Source organism: Equus caballus, chromosome 15 (assembly GCF_041296265.1).
Source record: "Equus caballus isolate H_3958 breed thoroughbred chromosome 15, TB-T2T, whole genome shotgun sequence".
Lineage (NCBI taxonomy): Eukaryota > Metazoa > Chordata > Mammalia > Perissodactyla > Equidae > Equus > Equus caballus.
In genome coordinates, this window is record NC_091698.1 from 98,120,111 (window position 1) to 98,146,727 (window position 26,617).

General features: G+C 34.8%; 1 protein-coding gene across 1 annotated transcript in view; it reads left to right on the forward strand.

Moving 5' to 3' along the window:
- The window catches only part of ROCK2 (Rho associated coiled-coil containing protein kinase 2), a 161,783-nt gene that overhangs the window by 95,028 nt on the left and 40,138 nt on the right, over positions 1-26,617 (forward strand). The window contains exons 5-9 of the mRNA XM_023619529.2: positions 9,281-9,541; positions 20,403-20,547; positions 22,973-23,111; positions 25,161-25,252; positions 26,052-26,211. Coding sequence (XP_023475297.1) covers positions 9,281-9,541; positions 20,403-20,547; positions 22,973-23,111; positions 25,161-25,252; positions 26,052-26,211 — 797 coding nt within the window. The remainder of the gene's footprint in view (positions 1-9,280; positions 9,542-20,402; positions 20,548-22,972; positions 23,112-25,160; positions 25,253-26,051; positions 26,212-26,617) is intronic.

Sequence of the window (26,617 nt, forward strand, 5' to 3'; positions counted from 1 at the left end):
GGGGGCTTGGGTAGGGTTGTTGTCACCTGTTTCCACCATTGCTCCGCTGGTGAGTGCACACTCCCGCCCTTGGTGTATGGCGATGCTATGGGGGAGTCCACTGGAAGAGAGCCTCTTGCAGGAGCTAGGCTTTCCGGGGGTTGGGGGTCGGAGAGTTTTCACCTATTTCCACCTCCTCCCAGGGGGAAGTCCATCCACCTTCCGATGTATAGCAGCATGAGTCTCTTAGGGGTCTTGAGATGCTATCTGGATATCCTTTGTTAATCGGTGAATGTCCAATTGGTTGTACATTCGACAGGGGAGAGACAAAGAAGACCACTCATGCTGCCATCTTGGTCCTGCTCCTTCTCTAATTTTAAAACATTTTTATCAACCTCCTAAAAGAAACGCTGAACTGATTAGCAGTTATTCCCCAATCCTCCCTGGCGCCAACCCCTGGCAATCACTAGTCTGCTTTCTGTGTCTGTGGATTTGCCTATTCTGGACATTTCATATAAATGGGATCATAAATATATAGTCTTTTGTGACATCTTCTTTCAGTTAGCATAGTGTTTTCAACATTCATTCATGTTAAAACATGTATCAGCACTTTATTCCTTATTATGGCTGAATAATATTCTATTGTATGGATATACTACATTTTATTCACTCACTAGTTCTTGGGTTCTTTCTGTTTTTTTGCTGTCATGAATAACAACACCATGAATTTTCTTTCATATGGATTTTGGCCTGTATGTTCACATATTTCTCTTAGCGATCTACCTTGCAGTGAAATTAATGAGTCATAGGATGCCTATAATTAGTTTTGGTAGATTATTTCAAACAGTTTTCTGAATCTCAGTTTTTATTGTTTAATCACTATTTAATATTTAATTGTATGAAGGCCCCCATAATTCACTATATTCTCATTGGAAATAGCTCTTTTCATTTTTCTTATATAAATTATGGTACGTATAAGTCTTTGACCCATCCGCATTTCTTAGAGATATATTCTTAGTGCAATTTGAATTCAATAGATAAATGTTGCCACAATTTAAAAACTTGTTCCTTTGCTGGTGGAGAGGACTTTTTTTTTAAGCCATCTATATATCTAGTTTGCTGTGTTCTTTCCCTGTTTTTCTAGTGTCTTTTTTATGGTAAACACTTCCTTGCGTTCTTTTACAGTTTGATATACCTGAATAGGTGTATCCACAAACACTTCAGTTCACTTTTAGGTTTTTTCAAATTTAGGTGTATCTTTTAAGTCTCTCAATCTTGAGTTTCCTTCTTTTTCTTTTTTCTTTTGTCCCATCAGTTCACTTGTTGAAGGAACCTAGATTTTGCCAGTTTCATCCTTGTGTAGTTTAACATGTTTCTCTCTCATTTGTATTTTTGTAAGTTGGTTGTTAGATATAGAGGCTTAATCAGAATCAGGTGTGATTGAGAGCTGGCAGGACAACTTCGTGGATAGTGTTTTGTTCTATTGGGAGGCTAATATTTGGTTGTCTCTCTGTTATTTTACCAGCTATTTGTGCTCAGTGTCTAGATCCATTAATTTATTAAGGATTGCAAAATGGTGATATTCCAATTCTATCATTCTGTCTTGATTATAGTGACTGGAATACTTCCATAAATAAAAATATTCCCCTCATTTACTAATTGGTTTACCCAGTAGTGCGGTTCACAGAAGTGGGACAGGATAAATGTTTTATTCTTTCCTTATATGCACTAGTTTTCAAAATAAGGGATTAGGTTCCTTTTATCCTCTAAAGGTGACCAATTTTGAAAGAGTATCAGTTTAATTAAACTCATGGACTTAAAACCTATTTGATGTATTTCAGTCCTTTCAACATCTTATTGATGTTGAAATTGTGATATCTGTGGCAAGTGGGATCCTGTTAAGGTTGGCTCCTGAGTCCTGTCCTTTTTTTTTTTTTTTTAAAGATTTTATTTTTTTCCTTTTTCTCCCCCAAACCCCCGGTACATAGTTGTGTATTCTTCGTTGTGGGTCCTTCTAGTTGTGGCATGTGGGACGCCACCTCAGCGTGGTTTGATGAGTAGTGCCATGTCCATGCCCAGGATTCGAACCAACAAAACACCGGGCCACCTGCAGCGGAGTGCGAGAACTTAACCACTCAGCCACGGGGCCACCCCCAGCTCCTGATCCTTTTGACATAGCCTTGTAGTCTTTGATAGCTTGCTTGCTATCTGATATGACAAATAGCAAGGTATTCCAGACCTGTCTTGTACTTTTTCTATCCTTGACATGAATTTAACCATGCTTGTAGGTCCCCATCTTTTGTACATGTTTGAGTATTTCTTTGGAATAGATTTCTAGCATTGGAATTGCTAGATCATATAGGTATGGACATTTGATATTTTGATTGATAGTGCCAAATTGCCTTGTAAAAAAAGGTTTTTACAAGTTTATATTACTCTAATTGTTTAAAAGATGTTTTATTTCACTGTATTTTTAGCAAATACTGGATATTGTAATTATTTTAAATTTTTATTAGTCACATCCTCAAGAAGTAAGATGTTACTGTGTCAAGCTGCATTTCCTTGATTACTTAGACATTCAGCATGTTTCATGTTTATTAGTAGTTTGTATTCCTTCTCCATCACTTATCTCATTTTTCTAATGAGTTGTTTTTCTTGTCTTTTTTTTAGATTTTATTTTTCCTTTTTCTCCCCAAAGCCCCCCAGTACATAGTTGTATATATTTTAGTTGTGGGTCCTTCTAGTTGTGGTATGTGGGACGCTGCCTTGGCATGGCTCGTTGAGTGGTGCCATGTCCACACCCGGGATTTGAACCGGTGAAAGCCTGGGCCACCGAAGCAGAGAGCATGAACCCAACCACTGAGCCACGGGGCCAGCCCCTTGTTTTTCTTTTTTTAAGTTGATTTGTTAGCATGCTAGTAGATCCTGGATATTAATCCTTTAGTATATATGTTGGAAATAATTCTCTTGGACTATTACTTGTCTGTTCGTTGAATTTTTAAATTTAGATGTAGTCAAATCTATAAATTGTATATTTTGATTCTTGCTGGGAAATGCCTTCTGCACCTTGAAGATTATAAAAATATCCTCTTATACTTTAACTTTTTTATGTTTTCATTTTTGGAGGGGAGTCTGTTTGTAAGTTGCCAGGAATTTTTTTTTTTTATGTGAAGTAGGATTTGTTTTTCACAAATGGGTGGCCAGTTTTCCCAATGCCATTTGTAGAAAAGCCCATCTTTTCCCCATGAAGTAAACAAAATGTCCTGTATATCATAGACTAAATTACCAATACACATGAATTTCTCTTTTGTCTCTGTTCCGTTACTTTGACTTGTTATTTGTTCCTGCTCTAAAATCGTATTGTTTTAATTTCTGTAGTTTTTCATATATTTTGATTTCTGGTAGGGGAAGTCTCTTGTCACTGTTCTTCTTTTATAATATTTTTTTGTGGCACTTCTTAAAAATTTTCTCTGTGAAGTTAGAATTTGCTTTTCATTCTATTAAAAAATACACTTATGGTTTTGACTTGCATTGCTTTAATTGGTAGATTTTTTTTTCTTGAAGAAGATTAACCCTGAGCTAACATCTACCTCCAATCCTCCTCTTTTTGCTGAGGAAGATTGGCCCTGAGCTAACATGTGTGCCCATCTTCCTCTATTTTATATGTGGGATGCCTGCCACAGCATGCCTTGATAAGCGATGCATAGGTCTGCACCCAGGATCCAAACCGGCAAACCCCAGACTGCCAAAGCAGAGCACATGAATTTAACAGCTGTGTCACTGGGCCAGCCTCAACTGGTAAATCTTTTGGTTGTTTTGATTATTTTGGAATATTGGGTCTTCCCATAACAATACAGTATGTCTCTCTGTGCAGAGCGTGATTTTCAGTAAAACCATATTACATTTTCCCCCAAGATAGGTTCAGAAGAAACTTATGCATAAGAAAACTAATTTTTAAATATGTAGATATTGCAAAATGCAAAAAAATATATCTTTGGCTCTGTCTTTCAGTATAGTGATGAAAAGTAGAAGTTTTTCATCCTTACCTTTTTTATTATTATCTTGTTTATTATTTATTATTTTATTTTTATTCATTTCAGTGGCTAGAACTCTAATGTTTGTTAAATCTGATGTTTGCTGAATCTTTCTGGTTAAGACAGTAAAGGGTTTGGCCTGTCCAACTATTCATAGCTTAGCAAGTATTTTTTATCAGGAATAATGTTAAAGTATTTGAAATCCTTCCTTCAGCATCTTTTAATATGGTTTTCTTGTTATTATAGTACACTAAAAAAAAATAAACTTAAAGGTAGTGTAAAATCTAAAGTGAATGCTATTTGCTATGATGTGATATTCTCATCAGATTACCAGATTTGATTTACTAAGATGTTAAGGAATTTTCCATCTATTTGCATAAGTGACATTTGACCTTTAACTTAATTTAATTTAATTTTTTTAACATGGGCTCTTCTGGTTGGATTTCATATCTAGAAGACAGTTGGGAAGCACACCAAGTTTTTTCTGAGCTGCAGTACAGTTTATATAAAATAGAAACTATTCATTCCATGAGGCTGGGTGAACTTGCTTTTTAATGGTGTATTTTTTAGTTTTTAAAATTTATTGTAAATTTCAAACACATCCCAAGGTAGAAAGAAAGTATATTGAATCCCCATGTACTCTTCAGGCAGTTTCAGTAGTTACCAACCATGGCCCATCTAGTTTCAGGCATACCAGAAATTGGCAAACTTTTTTTGTAAAGAGCCAGATAGTAAGTAAATATTTTAGGCTTTGTGGCCCAAGAGGCAAAATCAAAGATATTATGTAGGTACATATATAATGAGAAAAAAATTTGCACATTTTTTATTGATAAAATTCAAAAAACATAACAGTAAGTACAGTTTTTAAAAATACAGATCTATTCAGGAGAAGAATGAAATAATTTTTGGGGGGCAATAACATTTTTGCTTAATTGAAATTCACAATTAGTGTTTCCTCGCAAAATTGATTGCAGATGTTCTGTTAATGCTGATGTGTAATAAGATTTTACATATTCATCTTATTAGAAAATGTCTTTTCACACAGGTAGGTACCAGCATATGATTTATTTATTTATTTATTTATTTTTAAGAGAAAAACTAAAGTTTATTGACATGGATACCTCATGTATACATGGGAGATCCCCAGGGAAAAATGAGTAACTCAGAGGTAACTTTAGAATTCAGAGTTAAATACCATCTTAATAGGGACAGGAGTAGGGGCATGTAGGCCTCTTAGGGGACAGTAAATGATTTTTATAAAAGATGAATGGGGCCTTGGAAGAATAGATGGGAGATACGATGGTTTGTGACAAAGTTTTTCTGAGTGTGTACACTTGTAGCCTCCTTTCCTGTGATGAGTCAGTTTTCCCTGGTTGATGAAACTCCCAAGAGGGGATTTATGACAATCAAGCTCCTTTTGGGCTATCCGTCTTTAGGCAGATAAGAGTTCAGAGAAAGCCTGTCCCTGCATTTGCTGTTTTCCAGGAACCTACAGCTCAAAATAACCAGTACACCAAAGAGGTGTATTTCGGGGTGGCATATTCTGCTACCCTTCATCCTATAATCTGCAACAAACTTAGATGTTGCTTTTATTTTTTAATTAAGATTATGATAGTTAACTACCTTGTGAAATTACAGTTGTACATTATTAGTAGTAGTACATTATTATTAGTAGACTTTATTTTTAAAAGGCAGTTTTAAATTTACAGAAAAATTGAGCAGATAGTAGAGAGCTCCCATATACTCTCTGTACTGTTTCCCTATTGTTATCCTCTTACTTTAGGTACATTTGTTACAATGAATGAATGAATATTGATATATTATTATTAACTGAAGTCTATAATTTATTCAGATTTTCTTAGGTTTGTTTTTTCTTTTTGGTGAGGAAGGTTGGCCCTGAGCTAGCATCTGTTGCCAGTCTTCTTCTTTTTGCTTGAGGAAGATTGTCCCTGAGCTAACATCTGTGTCAATCTTCCTCTATTTTGTGTGTGGGATGCTGCCACAGCATGGCTTGATAAGTGGTGTGTAGGTCTGCTCCTGGGATCAAAACCTGCAAACCCTGGGCCACCAAAGTGGAACCCATGAACTTAACCCCACTATACCACCAGGCTGGCTCCCAGATTTTCTTAGTTTTTACTTAATGTTCTTTTTCTGTTCTGGGATCTCATCTAGGATAGTATGTTACATTTAGTTGTTATATCTTCTTAGGCCCTTTGGCTGTGATAGTTTCTCAGACTTTCCTTGTTTTTGATAACCTTTACAGCTTTGAGGATTACTTGTCAGTTATATTGTAGGATGTGTATGCTCTTCTATTGGAATTTGATGTTTTTCTTATTGTTTAGACTAGGGTTATGGGTTTTTGAGAGGAAGACTACAGAGGTAAAGGCCATTTTCATCACATGTCAAGGGTACAGGCTAACGCACTATTTATGACTGTCGATGTTGACCTCAAGCATATGATTTTGAGTATATTCATTACTTGGAAGGCGTTTATAGAATTATGTTAAATTCTTCTCTTGATGTTTACCTTTTAGCAATGTCATTACATTACAGGTAGCAATGTCATTACATTACACTTCCAGTTGAAGGTTAAGTTGATGTTCCTCAATTGCCAAGTTTAAACGGATTTTGAAATGTGGATCTTTCCTTTGCACTTACATTGAAGTCCAAAAGATGCTGCTGGAACTGTGGGACTGTAGTTTGAGCTTAGAAAATATATCCACTGCAAATTTGTGTAGGAATGGAGATCTCACTTCTTGTTTTGATTTTGGTAGCATGGGAAGTATATAAAGTAGCTTGATGTCATCAACATGATTGTACCACAGTAGAAGTTTTGCATATAAGCACTATTTTGCCTTGTCATTTTAGGTTGTATTAATTAAGAAACATTATCAAGTGTGCGGCTACAGCTAATTTCCAGAACTATTCAGTGTTCGATAATAGTGGTTGAGGGTGGTTCTTCTTGATCAGACAAATTTCAGTCTTGGCTCTGGACTCATATAATTGCAGGAAAACTTTACCACTGTTAAGCTCTTGAACTGCTGTCTGGTAGAGTGAGTCGGGATATTCAGCTCTATTTCTGACAAAAGTTCACAGAACTGATGCTGATGGTTAAGTCCACAAGAGCACATGATACTATCAACGCTACTCATTTATTAACACATGAGGGATTTAAATATATTTTCCACAGTGTACCTCTTGATCGGTATTGCAAAGAATAAACCATCGACTTTAAACATCATATGTTCTCACAGCTTTGTAAATCATTTGCCTTGTTTTTATATTGATATTGCCCCCAGTGTCCTCAACTCTTTGAGCAGCTGTTGTTGCTGAGAGATTAATAGTCTTAAACAAATTGATTTTCTCTAGACACATTTCTTCAGCTGATACAGTCACACATAATTAATTCACTGTTGGTAACTTTTCTTGTTTGCCTAACAAGCTATCTGGAAACTTTCTTTGGTTTCAATCTTACACACGTTCAGTATATTTAATTTTATTCTTTTAATTTTGAAGTACTAAAACATTACAAGAACTCTTGAAATACTTTCAGTTCTCCTACCCACTTTTCTCACCCTTTCTTCCTTCTGAGAGAGAGCTGCTATTCTAAAATTAATATGTGCCCTTCTACTACTCAATCCCTCTCTCCCTTCTTCCCAACTAGATTTTCTACCAACCTTTTAATGTCTCATATGATTGTTGAGTGATCAAGGTTTTTATTTACTTTTTAAGTCAGTTTATACTTTCTGTAACTATATCTGTCTTCTCTTTCACTTTTCTATTTAATAAAGTATATGTAAATTTTTGTCTTAACATGCTTTTTATTTATAAAATATACCTCTTTTGGTTTTCTTTTTAATTATTTTTTTTTTTTCACTAGCTCCTGTTTTCTTTGGATTTATATTGTTCTTTTCTAGTTTCTTTATCTGCCTAACTTTTATTGTTGGTCCCTATTTTCCGATAAAAATATCTCTTTGAATATTGGATAGTGAGAGGATAAGGAGAGATAGCTATAAACACATTTGAGGCTATAAATTTCCCTTTGATTTCTGCTTTAATTTTATCATACTTTTTTTAAAAAAATGGTTTTATTTGTGACATACACAGAAAAGTCTGTAAAACAAACAGCAGAATGATTTATCACAAAGCAAATATCCATGTATTCACTACCCAGGTCAAAAAGTAAATGTTGCCAGTACTCCGGAAGTCCCCTTGTGCTCTTCCCCAGTGTCTAACTCCATGCATTCCCCCGAAAATAACCACCCTTCTGACTTTGGTAACCATTTCCCTGTTTTTCTTTCTAGTTTACCATCTAAAAAAACACTCGAAAACTATAGTTTTCCTGTTGCTTGAACTTTATATAAGTGAAATCATTGAATATTTCTTCTTTTGTGTCTAGCTTTTTTGTTCAACATTATGTTGGTGTGAGTTACCCAGGTTGCTATAGTTAATTTCATTACTGTATTTTACTCCATTCTATGTATGTGTCTATCTATATATATACACACACACAAACCACAATCTGTTGGTATATTTTCAAAATTTACCCCTGTGAAGCTATTGAACTGCTGTGTGGTAGAGTGAGTCAGGATATTCAGCTTCTATATCTGACAGAAATTCACAGAACTGATGCTGATGGTTAAGTCCACAAGAGCACATGATACCATCAACGCTACTCGGTTTATTAACACATGAGGAATTTAAATATATTTTCCACAGTGTACCTATTGATGAGTATTACAAAGAATAAACCATCGACTTTAAACATCATATGTTTTCACCAGCTTTGTAAATCATTTGCCTTGTTTTTAAATTGACTATTGATATTGCCCCCAGTGTCCTCAACTCTTTGAACAACTGTTGAGCAGCTCTCTTTGTGACTTATGTGCAGTAATTTGTTTTCAGAAATGTTTTTTTTTGTTATGAATTCTTCTGTCATTCTTTCACCTTTTATGTTCCTCATTCTGTTGCTCTTTTAAAATATTTCTATTTAAATAGAATCCTGTATTCTTCCAGAGGGAAAAAGATTCATTTGTGCATATTTTGCTAGTAAGCCTGAAGAAGATATCCGTGTAAAAGTTTTGTCTATTTTTCTATTAAAGGTGTCCACATCTAAAATCAAAGATTTCATAAAGTTCAATTCTGTTTTGGTTATAACATAATTTGTCTTTTTAAATCATAATAATGGTTTTTGGTTTTTTTCTGTTTATGGTTTTGGTTTTCTTTCTTTTTTTTTTAACTTTTTTTCTTCCTGTTTTGTTTTCCAGCTCTTTTGTGCCTTTCAAGATGATAAATATCTGTACATGGTAATGGAATACATGCCTGGTGGAGACCTTGTAAATCTTATGAGTAACTATGATGTACCTGAAAAATGGGCCAAGTTTTATACTGCTGAAGTTGTTCTTGCTCTGGATGCCATACACTCCATGGGTTTAATTCACAGAGATGTGAAGCCTGACAACATGCTCTTGGATAAACATGGACATCTAAAATTAGCAGATTTTGGCACATGTATGAAGATGGATGAAGTAAGTAACAAGCAAGTAAAAAAAAAAAAAATGCTAGGTTTTTTTTCTTTAGGAAGATTAGCCCTAAGCTAACATCTGCTGCCTATCCTCCTCTTTTTGCTGAGGAAAACTGGCCCTGAGCTAACATCCGTGCCCATCTTCCTGTACTTTATGTGTGGGACGCCTGCCACAGCATGGCTTGCCAAGTGGTGCCATGTCTGCACCCCGGATCCAAACCTGTGAACCCTGGGCCGCTGAAGTGGAACGTGCACACTTAACCGCTGTGCCACTGGGCCAGCCCCAAAATGCTACTTTTTTGAGAAACAAAAAGAAAAGAAACACTTCAAATCTGGACTTCATAATTTTAAACAAAAATAAATTTAGTTTTGCTAACTGTAGTGATTCAAACAAAGTAATAAAATATCCAAATCAAAACATTTCCTTTACTAATCATTAATCTAGCTATAAAGTACTTTATTAGTAGATTTGGTGAATCCAAGAAAAATAACTTAGATAACTTAAATAGTTATTTGCCTCATAGAATGTTAACAAGCATTTGCTACCAAAAAAACCTAATTCATGTGTATAATGATCAAGTGAAGAAGTAGGACACAAAATATAAATTAAGGTACATGGGTATTTCCATCACCATTATTGTTTCTGTATTTGTCCTTTAAAAAAAAGAGGTAAGGTGGGGCTGGCCCCGTGGCCAAGTGTTTAAGTTCATGCGCTGTGCTGCAGGCGGCCCAGTGTTTCCGTTGGTTCGAATCCTGGGCGCCGACATGGCACTGCTCATCAAACCACGCTGGGGCAGCATCCCACATGCCACAACTAGGAGGACCCACAGTGAAGAATGTACAGCTATGTACTGGGGGGCTTTGGGGAGAAAAAGGAAAAAAATAAAATCTTTAAAAAAAAAAAAAGAGGTAAGGTAAGAAATTTGTGTTACCATCTTCTACCAACCTTACCTGCATGAACCACATAGAATAAATTTGGGACATGATCTATTGTAGAGCTTTATCTGTTGAACAGTTCATATTATGATTAATAGATTCAGTAGCATTAACCTCATAGCTAATTACGATGTTGATTTATTTTGTTGCAAAATGTGTATCTCTTGGCTTTATCTCTATAAGTATACTGTAATTCCTGGCAGTAATTCCTGATGGGAGGGGTCATGTTTTATTTTCTTTGTATTCTCTTGTTAGATCTAAGGGGTGACTTGCATATATTAGATTTTCTAAATGTTAAAGTATATTGACAGCAAACTGGATATCATCTTTTGTATGGGTTTTATAACCTTCCAGGATGGTTATATAATGAATCTTGTTTCTTTTTAGTTATCTTGTGAAGGTGTTTATTTTGAATTAACCTGATTTTCTTTTCTCTTTACTTCTTATTCATGCCAACTGTGTGACATTCACTTTTATTGATTGTTCTGCCTTCATAGCAATCCATATTCTTCCAAGCTCAGCTCAGGTTTTACCTCCTTTGGAAAGTTCTTCCTGATATTTCTCATCTGACTGATCACTCTTCTAATAATGTCTGCAATGTCTTTACTTACTTAGGATTTGTCCTGTGCCTCATAGGCCATATTCATCTGTCTAGGTTTGTATCCCCGAGCTACCTGTCTAAACCGTAACATCCCTTTACTTTTTTGGTTTTCTTCATAAAGTCTGTTACTGTGTCTGTCTTCTGCATACCTTAATCAATGTTTAGTAGGTGGAGTATTTGTGCCCAAAGCTCCCTCTTGTGGCATTTATCATAATATAGTATGAAATGATTAACAGTGAAAATTATCTTTAATAAAAATAAAGTATGAAATAATTCCCTAATAGAATGCTAAACTTTTTTATGTCTGTTATACATAGTGAATGATGTTTATGTGCTGCATTTCCGTCACTGTATTCTGAGTTTAATTGAACCAAAAACCTTTTGGAGGCTGCAGAAAAATAAATCATACCACATGTTTTTAGGGTGGGTAAAGGTGGTTAAGGAAAGAAGGGTGCAGAGTGTGAGAATATGAAGAACAGGACAGAATATGGTATTTACAAAATAATTTTACAAGCATGTAAGCAAATAATAAATTCAGCTATTTAAATATCTTAAATTGTCTCTTTAAAAGGCAAAATAAAATATAGCTTCTACAATTTTGTTTACTATTTTTTAATTCTGGTACATATACTTGAGTTAATTATACTCCTTGGTTCACAGCTTGTTGTCATTAGTAGTCTACACAAAAGCTCTATCTTGTTTTTATTATATTTTCCTCTTTTTAGTTTCTGTCTTATTCTTTCCCTAATACACAGCCACTGTAATGTGTTTACTGTATGCTCTTGCAAACTGTTAGTTTAGTGTACATATGTATAAATAGTATAATGGTATGGATATCATTTTGGTTACTTTTTTTACTCTACATTGTTTTATATCTATTCCTGATATATGTAAATTAGCTCATTGCTTCTTAGTATTCCATAGTATCTATCTACTGATTTTACTTATAATTTCCCCTTATGGTAGATTCCTAGGTCACAACCAGCTGCCTGCAGCCTATGTTGAACATCTTCATACATGTCCCATGTGTATTCTGACTAGGGTTTCCTCCAGATATAAATCTAGAAAAGGACTACTGTAGGAGCCTGCCTGGTGGTGTAGCAGTTAAGTTTGTGCACTCCGCTTCAGTGGCCCGGGCTTCACCTGTTTGGATTCCGGACATGGACCTACACACTGCTTATCAAGCTATGCTATGGCAGCCATCCTACGTATGAAAAATAGAGGAAGATGGGCACAGATGTCAGGTCAGGGCCAATCTTCCTCAGGGTTAAAAGAAAAAAAGAGACTACTATATCAGAGGATGCATAAAGTATTACTGGTCTCCAGAATGGCTGTAAGTGTTAGAACCTCTTGCTAGTAGTGCATGAGAGATCCTGTCTCCTCATATCCTCCCTCACCCTTCCCATTATTCACTCTCTAAATCTTACCAATTCCTCTCTATATATGTATACACGTATAAAGTAGTATTTTTTAAAAATTGTATTTATCTTATAACTAATGATGTCAAACCTTTCCTCATATACTTGATATTCATTTCTCTTTTGTGGATTACCTGTGTTGTATATCTTTTGACCCTTTTAAAATTGACTTCTTGTTGATGTGCAGGCATTCCTTATATAATCTAGATAGTAATTCCACAGATATTGCTGATATTGTCTTCAGTCTGCTACCCATCTTTGTTTAAACAGATATCCTTAATTTTGATGTAGTCAAATATTTTTTTCAAATACTGAACTTTAAAAATATTGGGGTTTTTTTTTTTGATCCCAAACCTTCATTCCTCAAGTAATATTAATAACGAGGACAATTATATAATGTTGAAGAACAAAGGAGTTTTTAATTAAAAACTATAGTACATAGAATTTAAAATTTTTGTGTTAGTTGTTAATGTCAGTAGTCTTGTTGCAAGTTTCAGCTTCATCACTTTGTTTGCCTTTGATTGTTGTTACAGTCTCAAAGCCATTAGAGATGTTCATAGTTTCATTCTCATTCATCTGTACGTCTTTAGAAGGGGTCACAAACTAGAGCACAGGGCCAAACCTGGCCTGTGGCTTGGGTTTGTACAGCTTCTACGCTAAAAATTGTTTTTCTGTTTTTAAAAACATGTGATAGAGACCCTGTGTGGGCCACAAAGTCTAAAATATTTACACTCTGGCCCTTTACAGAAAAAGTTTGCCAACCCTTTATCTGTCATGTAGACAGAGATGCCCAAATTATTTTTTAGCTCTTCTGGCTTCCTATAAAATATTATGCCATGGATTAAAGAAGAAACAAAACACAGCTATAAAATTATAACCTCCAAGGACTAAAATAATTTGTTACTATCACAATTAAGAGTTCTATCATTGATAAATTGTAGATTACACAGTTTTCTGAATGCTGTCACTCTTTCTCTCTGAAGAAAATATCTGGATGTGAGTGGAAGTTACAGTGTAGTGTATTTACGTCTAGATGTATCTCAATGACAGCCAAGAAGTTCTGCTATTTAAAATTACTTGCATTAACTTGATTAGTTGAGTTCCTCTTTGCCTGTCATACATTTCATAGCAAGCTTTCTACCTTTTAAGGCACATTTTATGTTAGTATTTTAAATTACCTGAAAATAGTATAAGATTTTATCTATTAATATTCTAGTGTATACCATTTGATTAAATTGAGGCTATAATTTTTAAAAAGCTAATTGGTAAATTGTTAATGTTCCTAATTTTTCTACAGGTGACATCATTGTTTAAAATATAGGCATTTCTACTCACGTTTCTGCAAAACCTCATTTTCTGCAAAATTATACATTTGAAAGAACAGGTTTATGGAAGCAATAAAGACAGACCATTGAAGAGCTATGCAGCTTTGTAACCAGAGCCGTAATGAAAATAATGATTGGTACCCAGGCTGGTAACTAAAATAACAGGCAGCTTTGTGTGCCTCTGGACACTATACAAGGCAAACGGAAATGGGGTTCTAAACTAGGTGGGCTGCTTTTTAGATAGAACACAAGCAGAATCAGGACCTTCCAGTAGCCAAGAATCTTAGAAGGCAAGGATATGCCTCTCTGAGAAAGGAGCCCCTGGTGCAAGTGCTCATTTTTAATTATTGAAATGGACTGAATAGGCTCCCGTCTATGTCGCAGTCAAGGTGAGGCTTTTAATACTTCTGATAATTAAGAATTCTGGTAATAATTTTTCTTTTCCACTTTCACAGGAAGCATTTTGAACAGTTTCTTAGACCAATTCTAAGATTTGTCATCCACCAATTTTGTGTTTTCAGTACATCTCTCAATTTATGATATTTTGTTAATTATAAAATACCAGATATATTTAGCAAATACACATGTAATCTGATCCATTTAAAATAAAATACTTTTGCGGGCCAGCCTCATGGCTGAGTGGTTGAGTTCATGCGGTCCGCTTCCTGTGGCCCAGGGTTTCGCTCGTTGGGATCCTGGGTGCGGACATGGCACCACTTGTCAGGCCATGTTGAGGTGGCGTCCCATGTGCCACAACCAGAAGGACCTACAACTAAAAATACACACCTATGTGCTGGGGGGGATTTGGGGAGAAAAAAATCAGGAAAAAGAAAAAAAAGGGTTGGTAACAGTTGTTAGCTCAGGTGCCAATCTTTAAATAAATAAATAAATAAATAAAATACTTTTGAGGAAACTTTTGAAAATGGATACCTGTTTATGTTTTCTCCAGCTCAAAAAACTTTAGTAGATTCCTGTCACCTACTGAATAAAGTTCAGACTCCTTAGCTTGTATTTGAAACCTCTTAAGCTGATAAGACCTCTGCCTACTTTTTTACTCTCATCCTCTTATCACTCGACCTTTTGTATCCTATGGTTCTTATATTACATATAGTCCTTTTTATATCATGCTGTTTCATGATTCCTGACCTTCGTATATGGTGTTGAATATAGTCTTATATTACATATAGTCCTTTTTATATCATGCTGTTTCATGATTCCTGACCTTCGTATATGGTGTTGAATATAGTCTACTTGGCAAATTCCTACTTATGCTTTGAAACTCAGTCCAAAGTTTGCTTATCTTATGAAGGCTGTTTAGATTGGCTTCTCTGTCCTTTTGATATGCCCCATTTGTAGAGCATTTTCTTATTTTTTGACACTATAAGTTATTGACAACCCTTGTCTTGTATTTTCTCAGTCCCGGCCCTGGAATCAGTCCCTTCTCCAAGAAGCTCTGATTCCTTTTATTGAAGAATGGCATTTAGAAAGCAGTATTTGGGCACTAGGTGTGCTTATTGCTCCTGGACTGTCATTATCTCTAGGCCTTGTCAGCAGACACATGTATATTGTATACACTATCTCTGTTAACCCACATGCACACACCTGTTCATATTTAATTCTGTACTTACCTGTCTGCATGTATGGTATGTTAAAATTCATGAGTTCATACTGATACTTCTGATTCTGATTCTGAACCACAGAGTTCATTCTAGTCTTTTTCCTTTCTTCTTTGTAATTTCTTTTTTGGACAGTGAGAAACCTGGCTCTCATTAACTACACAATGTTTACTTGTTCAATCCTAGTATACACATAAAATTATTTCAGAATTGCCCTATAAGAAACAGATTTACTAATTAAGAATGCATTTTTATGCAGTTCTTTTTGTATTTAGCCTTAAAGTAATCATTTAAGATACTGTCTTCCAGAATTACCTAGGTCAGTTGTTTTCTTCCCTACCTCCTTTGGTGTGGTTATATTTTTAATTTATAAAACAAGTTCATTTCTTACTGTTTGTATTCCATTTAGAGTTCCCCACACATCCAGGTTGGTTTTACTTGTTTATTTATTTTTTGGATATGTGAAGCATTCCTCTGGTTTTAAGAGTCAGAACTATACAATTTGCATACTAAGAGAAGGATCACTCCCTCTTTATCCCTACTACGCCATTCCCATACTCCCTTCTTTCCACCCTTTTCCCACCCTGCCCCTGTAGGTAAATCAGCGTCTTTAGTTTCTGGTTTATTCTTCCTGTATTTCTTTAGAATAGGATCAGAGACTTTTCATAAATGTAGATTCTATATTCATACAATTTGTGGCTTTCCCCCTGCATGAGACAGTTTTTAAGTATCTTTTCCAAATGTTTATTTTAAAAAGTTTTAACCCCCTATGACAAATCCACAGCCAACATCATACTCAATGGGCGAAAACCGAAAGCCATCCCTCTGAGAACAGAAACAAGACAAGGATGTCTACTCTCACCACTCTTATTCAACATAGTACTGCAGGTTTTGGCCAGAGCAATTCGACAGGAAAAAGAAATAAAAGGAATCCAAATAGGCAATGAAGAAGTGAAACTCTTGCTGTTTGCAGATGACATGATCTTATATATAGAAAACCCCAAAGAATCCATTGGAAAACTATTAGAAATAATCAACAACTACAGCAGAGTTGCAGGGTATAACATCAACATACATAAATCAGTAGCATTTCTATACTCTAATAATGAACTAAGAGAAAAAGATCTCAAGAACACAATCCCATTCACAATTGCAACAAAAAGAATAAAATACCTTTGGGTGAATTTAACTAAGGAGGTGAAAGACCTATACAAGGAAAACTGCAAGACTTTCGTGAAAGAAATTGATGACGCCATAAAGAGATGGAAAGACATTCCGTGCACATGGATTGGAAGAATAAACATAGTTACAATGTTCATACTACCTAAAGCAATGTACAGATTCAACGCAATCCCAATCAGAATCCCAGTGACATTCTTTGCAGAAATAGAACAAAGAATCCTAAAATTCATATGGGGCAACAAAAGACCCCGAATTGCTAAAGCAATCCTGAGAAAAAAGGACAAAGCTGGAGGCATCACAATCCCTGACTTCAAAACATACTACAAAGCTACAGTAATCAAAACAGCATGGTACTGGTACAGAAACAGGTGCACAGATCAATGGAACAGAATTGAAAGCCCAGAAATAAAACCACACATCTATGGACAGCTAATCTTTGACAAAGGAACTGAGGGTGTACAATGGAGAAAAGAAAGTCTCTTCAACAAATGGTGCTGGGAAAACTGGACAGCCACATGTAAAAGAATGAAAATCAACCATTCTTTTTTACAGTTTACTAAAATAAACTCAAAATGGATCAAAGACCTAAAGATTAGGCCTGAAACAATAAGTCTTCTGGAAGAGAATATGGGCAGTACACTCTTTGACATCAGTATCAAAAGGATCTTTTCAGACACCATGTCTTCTCAGACAAGGGAAACAGTAGAAAGAATAAACAAATGGGACTTCATCAGACTAAAGAGCTTCTTCAAGACACGGGAAAACAGCATTGAAACAACAAAACAACCCACTAATTGGGAAAAAATATTTACAAGTTATATATCCGACAAAGGGTTAATCTCCATAATATATAAAGAACTCACACAGCTCAACAACAAAAAATCAAACAACCCAGTCGAAAAATGGGCATGGGACATGAATAGACATTTCTCCAAAGAAGATATACAGATGGCCAATAGACACATGAAAAGATGTTCATCATCACTCATCATCAGGGAAATGCAAATCAAAACTACACTGAGATATCACCTTACACCTGTTAGAATGGCAAAAACAAAACAAAAAGTGGCAAATGTTGAAGAGGTTGTGGAGAAAAAGGAACCCTTATGCACTGTTGGTGGGAATCCAAACTAGTGCAGCCACTATGGAAAACAGTATGGAGATTTCTCAAAAAATTAAAAATAGAAATACCGTATGACCCAGCCATCCCACTACTGGGTATCTATCTAAAGAACTTGAAATCAGCAATTCCCAAAGTCCTATGTACCCCATGTTCATTGCAGCATTATTTACAATAGCCAAGACGTGGAAGCAACCTAAGTGTATATATAGATATCTATATATATATACACACACACACACACACACAGATTGAAATACTACTCAGCCATAAAAAATAAAATCATCCCATTCACAACAACATGGATGGACCTTGAGGTATTATGTTAAGTGAAATAAACCAGATAGAGAAAGACGAACTCTGTATGACTCCACTCATAGGTGGAAGTTAAACATGCAGGCAAAGAGAACTGATTGGTGGTTACCAGGGGAAAGGTGGAGTTGGGGGTGGGCGCAAAAGGTGAAGTGGTGCACCTACAACATGACTGACAATAATGTACAACTGAAATTTCACAAGGTTGTAAACTATCATAATCTTAATAAAAAGTAAAAAGAAAAAAAAGTTTTAACCCCCAATATGCTGGCCAAAAATTGTGGTTAGAATATTAATTTTCCAAAAGTAGAGTGCTATTTACATAGTTTGCCTACTAAAAATTCTTTAGTCCTACCAAATTATTCTGCAAGTGTTTATTCAAACTGATCTCCGTCTTACTTTTCCCAGCTTCATCATTGTCACACTTTATATTTAGCTGATTTGGACTTCACTGCATTTCTTGAACATGCTCTATATAAAGTCGTTCTTGTTCCTTTATTTTCGCTCTTTTTTTCTTTCTAAGCTACCATACCACTCTCTCTCCTTCAATGCCCAACTTATCCATCCTTTACAGCCTAACTTTATACCAATTCTTTTTTCTTTCTTACCCTTTCCTTTTGTTCCTCTCAACCATTTAACACTTAATAATTTTTCTTTTGGTGAGTTTTTTCCTGTGTGTCCCCACTTAGGTTTTAGCTCATAAGTCTCACAGATTTATTTTTTTTAAGTCTAATTTCTGTGGATACATGTGAAATGAAGAGATTTTGTTTTAATTTTTCCTCCAACAGAAGTCTAAAGTATAGGATGGTTCGTGATAAAAATTAATTGTATGCCCTACCTTTTGAAGTCAGGCACTGTCTTCCTCTTTTATCCTAAGTAGGAATCCATACAAAGTTTACCCTCATAATTTGACCAATTATTTCCAAAAATTTTGTTGTATTAGTTTATATTCAAACTAAAATGACTTCTATTTGCTATTTACTATATACCTGGGAAAATAAAATTGAGTTATTTCTGCTAATTTGAGGAATGAAAAGATTGCTTTGGAAGTTAATTTCCCATGTTTAACACCTATTTTATTGCACTTAAATAAAAACATTTACATAAATCCTGTTTACATAATACATTGAACTTTCTTTTCCCAGGGTGGTCGTAATACTTAATATTTTTGTAGTTTCTGTGGCTTCCTTATGAGGAATGTGGATGATACACTCTTTACTGGGCAGGTAAAGGAAATGAAAGGCTTTAAATTAGTCTATAAAAATCTTTGCAAGTTTGGGCAGAGCTGGAGGTGAATGAGTATTATTTACGACTGTGCTACTATAGTGGTTTAATTTTGCAGCATACACACATACACAAACATACATACACACACATATGTATGCTACAAAATGCACACATGCGTACATACATTTACAATGGCTGTTGTCCTTGTCTCAAAGACATCAGATAGGGATTTTCTTATTACCCTCCAAAACTAAACACAGATAAGAGTGTTTTTATCATTTTGCCAAATACCTTGGGTGCCACAGCTCCGTATTTCTAAATATGCATCTTGAAGTTATAGCTTTCAAGCTATTAAGATCTTTTAGTTTAAATGTTTGATCTATTTCCCCCATTTTTTCTTGATATAGTGAAAACCATTTCTTTATCCAACTACTAAACTGGGTCCTTTGAATCTTAATTGCTGCAGTTTCCTTTTGAAATATCAAAGCTTCCGGGGCCAGCCCGGTGGCACAGCGGTTAAGTGTGCAGGTTATGCTTCGGTGGCCCGGGGTTCACTGGTTCGGATCCTGGGTGCGGACATGGCACCACTTGTCAAGCCATGCTGTGGTAGGCGTCCTACATATAAAGTAGAGGAAGATGGGCATGGATGTTAGGTCAGGGCCAGTCTTCCTCAGCAAAAAGAGAGAATTGGCAGCAGTTAGCTCAGGGCTAATCTTCCTAAGGGGGGGGAAAAAACCCTTCCTTTCTCTAATGATTTTTTTCTTTTCTCCAGATTAGGACTCCCCAAGACTGCATTTTTTACTTCTCTTGTAACTACTTCTTAGTGTAAGAAAAAGAAACAAAAGATGTTGATGGACTTCTCATAGAGTTTACCACCTTTTGCTTCTTTCATTAATGAAGCCACCTGTGTTTTAGAGCTGGAAGGTTATCCCTGATCTCTCGTAGTCCAGAGATTTTATGCATTTCATGATGCATTTATCTCCTGTCCTCCCAAAGCCGTGTCAGCAATGAAGTTCTGTTCGTAGCAATTTGTAGCCACTGTATATATAATGATAAATAAATTAGTTGTGTTTATGTGTGTGTGTTTTTACACACATCTATTTTTCTTTATCTCTGCTATATATCCAGACAGGCATGGTGCATTGTGATACAGCAGTTGGAACACCTGATTATATATCACCTGAGGTTCTGAAATCACAAGGGGGTGATGGTTACTATGGGAGAGAATGTGATTGGTGGTCTGTGGGTGTTTTCCTTTTTGAGATGCTAGTGGGTAAGTAAATATTTTAACTTGTTCTTTTTTCAAAATCCATCTTATAACACTTTAGTTCTAAGACAAGAATTTGAGAATATAAGGAAATTAATTGCCTATGTCCTAGGGAAGTGGAATTTCTGAAAACTTTGAATTAGTAGTGTCTGATATGACAGATGTTTAATTGGAAAATTAAAACAAGCCTCCTACTTTACAGTGATTGAGTAGAATATGAAAAGAATTGGAACTGCACTGCTAGGAAATATTCCTCCACTAGTCCTTTTTATATTAAGAAAGTATTAGAAGGAGCAAGTTTACAGCATGCAATGGGGCTCCATTCTAAGGTTTTCTTGATCAGTAGTATTGGTTGTAAATAGTTTAAATATCAGACTGTTAATATTTGTTCCAGTAATGATAGAGAACTAAAAGTACTCTTTAGTTTTTGTAATTATGTTATGTAATTGATTTTTATAAACTGTATTTCTTCTATTTATTACTTGTATATATATTTGGTTTATAATTCCAGTAAAATAAATTATAAATATAGTAATTGACCATTTGACTATCAAGATAAATATATTTGATAATACATATTTCAGTCTCAGAAAACTCAGAGACAAGTTTAATCATTTCTTTTACTTTGACCAAATCAAAATTTGAAAGGCTCAAGTATTTCAAAACTTTTCTTTACATCATAGATTTCATGCTTAAGATTTCCCATTCCTAAGTACTAGGATCACAAAAATATCTTCTGGCTAAGGAAACCAGTGACTGAATCACCTGGCTTGGGGGTGACGGGAGATGTAGCTAAATCTGCTTTTTGAGGCAAGTCTGACAAGGCTAATAACTTACATGAAGTGACCTTAGAGTTGAAAAAATATTTTTAGAAATTGGAGAATTTCTGTTCTAGAAAATGACCCTAAAAGAAATTGGTAGCGGAAAATCTGTAGAATAATTGAGTATGGTTATTGCTAAAAAAAAAAAAAGAACACTTTGATAAATCCCCAAATTAAATGATGATTAGTCATAAAACTTTTTTTGTGGTATAAATTACCTTCTCTTGCTGACCATTCTGTGTATATAACATTGATCTTGCTATGCTTAGTCTTGTGTTGTCGTATGACCTACTTCGTTTTGGATGTCTTTTTAGTAGGTCTCTTTGTATGCACCATATGTCCCCAGGTAGCTGTCCATTCTCCCTACCTCTGGCCCAATCTGAGGATGGATTAGTTGTATCTTGTAATCTTTTGAAAGTAGAATATATTCTGTCATTTGCATAGACTCTCCTAGGGCTTTAGAAAATAATGTACTTCAGAGGAAGTCACAGGGCTCATTTGAAGAGATCATTTAAATTCCTGCTGTTGTTTTCAACTCTGAGAGCTAAATTTAATGACTTTGAATGGCTCTTCTTTGCAGTATTCTAAGCCTACTCTGGTGCTTGCTCAGGTTGGTTGGCACTGGACTTCATTTAAAAGATTCTACTGCAGTTAAAAATGGCACTAGAAAAATCTTGGATTTAAAGCTCCCCTCCGCCCCGCCCCGTTTGAAAACAAACGAAAACTAGCTATCTGAATATCCTTTTTGAAGTTTTGGATTGGCTGGTTTGGGAAAGTCTGGTTTGTACTAAGATGACTTCTAGTTGAGGCATGCTGGCAGGGCCCTTAAACCTGTGGCTTTAGATGAGTACTGGCCAAAATGGTGGCTTTACCTTTGTCTGTCTTTACACTTGCTTCAGTGCCTCTTTATCGTAGCCCTTAGTCAGCAGGAACAGTGCATTGGGAGACCGTTTCTGCTGTTTTCAACTCTAGCTGTGTGTCATCTTAGGCAAATCACACGTCATTTATTTGGGCCCAGCTTCCTCACATAGAAAATAATAGGGCTGGTCTAACTCTTAGAGCTGCACTGTCAGTCTGTCATGATGAAAGTGATTTATAATTGTGCTGTCCAGTATGGTAGTTACTGGCCACAGTGAGCACTTGAAATGTATGACTAGGGAACTGAACTTTTCTTTTATTTAATTAATTTAATTTTAATTGCCACGTGTGGCTGGTGGCTACTGTGTTGTAGAATACAGCTCTAGAGAGTAATCTCAAAAGGCTGATCCAGCTCAAGCATTAGAGGACTGTGCCTGATCTGACTCCACCTAGTGTACTTTTTTTAATTACCCAGTAAATTGTTTCCTTTCCTATTATATAAAAAACAACAAGAGCAGCAAATTCAAGAGTTAGCGTTGATTTTATTTTGCTCTTAAGGGTTGATGGTTCATTGGTACCATTAAAATTTAAATATATTGTTGGTGTGTGCCTGTTTGTTTTGAATGAGGCGCCTGGCCCATAGACCGTTCATTTTTCCGTGCATGTGACAAATTTAAACAACATATTTATTAGATGAAAAGTGTTTAGTTTGCATTCTGTTACTTTTGGTGTCTTCTTTCTTGGAATTTTAGGTGATACTCCATTTTATGCAGATTCGCTTGTAGGAACATACAGCAAAATTATGGATCATAAAAACTCACTATGTTTCCCTGAAGATGCAGAAATTTCTAAACATGCGAAGAATCTCATCTGTGCCTTCTTAACAGATAGGTAATATAGATTGAATTTCTTTGTAGAGAGCCCTTTAACTCTAAATTTGTAGAAATGAAAGCATACCTAACTCTTATTTACGCATGAAATCAATTTCTTTATCCAAATCGCGTTTAATTCTAGGTTAGCCTTTTCCTACTGCTAAGCCTGGTGTTGGGTTACCCTCGTCATTTTGTATGTGCAGCCCAGTTGTAATCTAACTCTAGCCTTAATCCTCATGTCTAAAAAGAAAAAAAATGAAACTTAGTGTAAAATAATGCATTTGAAAGAAATAAAACTTTTGTATTATTCACATTTTTTTCCTCTAAGGTGATTAATTTTACAACTTTTGGGAGGAGAGCATTTTGTTCAGATAAATGCTAAGGTTATAATCTTAACAACTGCTTGTGTTTGACTTGGGAGTGCCTCCTTCCCAACCCTTTTTTATTTGCATTTGAATGCGAACAAGCCTGTCCTAGAAATTCTGTATTTCTTCAAACAAAATAGATGAACAATGTTGTGAACACCTGCCTGAAAAAGAGATGCTAGAAAGCTATTGGGAGTTTCTTCTTTGGCCTCCCTATTCAATTCTTCTCTGATTTCTCATTTTATATTTGTGATAGGAGTCATCCTATCAAAGGACCAACCCATAGAAGAGGGTGCTTGCACTCCAGTCCAGACTTGACTCACTAGCTTTATGATCTTAGGGAAATTCTTTTACTTTTTTGGGAAATATTTTACTCATACCTAAGACGATGAGATCAGATTAGATGATAACTAAGGGCATTTCTAGCTCTAAAATAGGATTCCTCAGCAAATTTTATTGTTAGCCATTTGCCATTACGAGCAGTACTGTATTGACTATCCTCATACATTTGTCTTTGCATACTTTTTGTAGGATAAAATCTTAGAGGTGGAATTCTGGTATACACATTTTAAAATTGAGTGATTTTGCAAAATTGGCCCCCAAAGAAGTCACATCAGGGTATATTTTCATACAGTAATTGTTTCCCTCATTCTCATCAAACTGAATAGTAAGAATTTTTTTCTTTTTCCAACTGAAGCAAGAAAAGTTTTTATTTTTCCTCATTAGAGAGGTTAATCATTTTTATATGTTTATCAGTCATTTGTAGATTAAAACTTTTAACGTTCGTTAATTATATGATTAACGAACAATCCATGCTGATAAACTCAAAACAAATCCTGTATAATGTGTGACTTAGGGCTAGATGGGTTAATGGGAATGACCATAATTTGTGCGGAAACGTAAAATATAAAACAGGATATACCATATGTTAATGAATGGAGTGCCATTCATGAAAGACTTGCCTTAGCAGTTTATTAGAGGGGAGGGATGCAGTCTAAGGAATAATTGTAGGTGAAGATATTTTAAAGTTAATGCCATCATTATGCCTTGGAGCACTTCCTTCTAAAGTTTACAGGTTTTCTTGTTTATATTAAACATAGCTCCAGGGGCATGTAAAAAAATGCTTTTAATTTCCATGTAATCTTCATTGAAGACTCAAAGGGTCAGAGAATGAAATTATTAGTAACGTTTTTCTTGTATTCAGAATGATAATTAATATAAATGTAGAGATATAATTTATCAGTAAATATGGATAGATTCAAACACAGTATGTGAGTTCTTTTTACGAAGGGGAGAGATTTTTAAAATAACGTTTTTGTTAGAGAGGCTTTGAATAGCTCTTCTGTGCCAAAGTTAGACCTCCATCCGTCTTACCTCTTGAAGGTTGTGAGGTTTTTGGCCCACGCAGGTGAATATTTTTATTTGAAAGTCTCGTGTACTTTCATTTCACGTAAACTGTAGATGGAAATATACTTCATTTTCGGTGACATTTATTATACATTAGTCTTTTAAATCTGTCTAGAGACATCATAGGCTGTAAAATTGAGCTACTTATTTTTGAGAACCATTTAAGCTGAAGCTTTTAATAAAGATATCTTAAACTCATTTGTGATCTTTACTTTGATCCTTGTCAAGATTAGTTAATATTTTTGTTTTTTCATAATCTTGCTTTTTATAATACAGTCTTTAACTACATTGTTTAGGGAGGTACGACTTGGGAGAAATGGGGTAGAAGAAATCAAACAACATCCTTTCTTTAAGAATGATCAATGGAATTGGGATAACATAAGAGAGAGTAAGTTAATAAATTTAAATATTTCCATTCCATCACATTTTAAATTTCATAAATTGATTCCTCTTTTGAATTAACAGACATGTTTGATACACTTAATGCTAACCGATTTTTAAATTGAGAGATTTCATTTCAAATCTGTTCTATGGTAATATTTATAACTAAATATCAATATCAATATCTTAGCAAACTAATACGTATTTATTAGCAATATTTCCCAATACTTTTATAATAAACATTATAGATTTCTTAACTTGTCAAGTTAAGTTTTATGGATCTCAATGTTCAGAATGGGAGAAATATAATCCTTTAATTTGAATATGTTTGAGTTAATAAATCAGCAATTAATTATTTATGTAGACCATACTCTGGTGAATACTAGGGTAAGCATAGTAATTTATTTTAACTTTATGTATATTTGACATTAATTCATTTTAAGAGTAAGAAATATTTCCGCTTAAAAGAATGTAGAAAACTGAAACTAAAGAATGTATATGCAAGTTATTGCTGCTTGTTATTTTAATACCTAGAATAATATCATATTGCTTTCCTTGTTAATTGATTTATCTCTATTTGATCTGATATAATAAAATACTTTTAAATTCTTTGAAATCATGAAGTGGAAAATGTTACTAGATTTTTCTATAGTAAATCATAACATATTATTAATTATATATTATTAATATATAGTGGGTTAATACATTATTAATAATATGAAGTTAATAATATAAGACAAAGTAGGAGTGGTTTATATATATTTTTTAGTTGTGAATGAAATAATTCATTTCTTTCCTTTTAATAGCGGCAGCTCCTGTAGTACCTGAACTCAGCAGTGACATAGATAGCAGCAATTTTGACGACATTGAAGATGATAAAGGAGATGTAGAAACCTTCCCAATTCCTAAAGCGTTTGTGGGAAATCAGCTGCCTTTCATAGGATTTACCTACTATAGAGAAAATTTGTATGTGATTTGTTTGTTATATTTTTATTGCTTTCGGAGTCTAGCTATAAAGAATTGTCTTACTTTGAGACTCTAAATTATGGAAGATAAAGTGTTAATTTGTTTTAAACTTTGAGTTTTTTCAAAAAGACTGTCAAAAGAGGTACTTTTCATTTGATATCATTATTTTATTTCTGAGTGTTATATTCATTTATAAAATGAATACAAGGCAACGTTCTGTCTTCTTTTGGGGATATTAAGTAAAGCCAATACCTGCTTTTGAAGGAGGTTGCCAACTAATGAGGGATATAAGAGAATTATGTAGTCATAATGAAGGGTAGAATGTGGTATTTTCCTTAAGAAAGACGCCAAAAAAATCTGAGATAATTCAGAAGAAAAATAAAGAAGTCACATCTCTTTGGGGTGA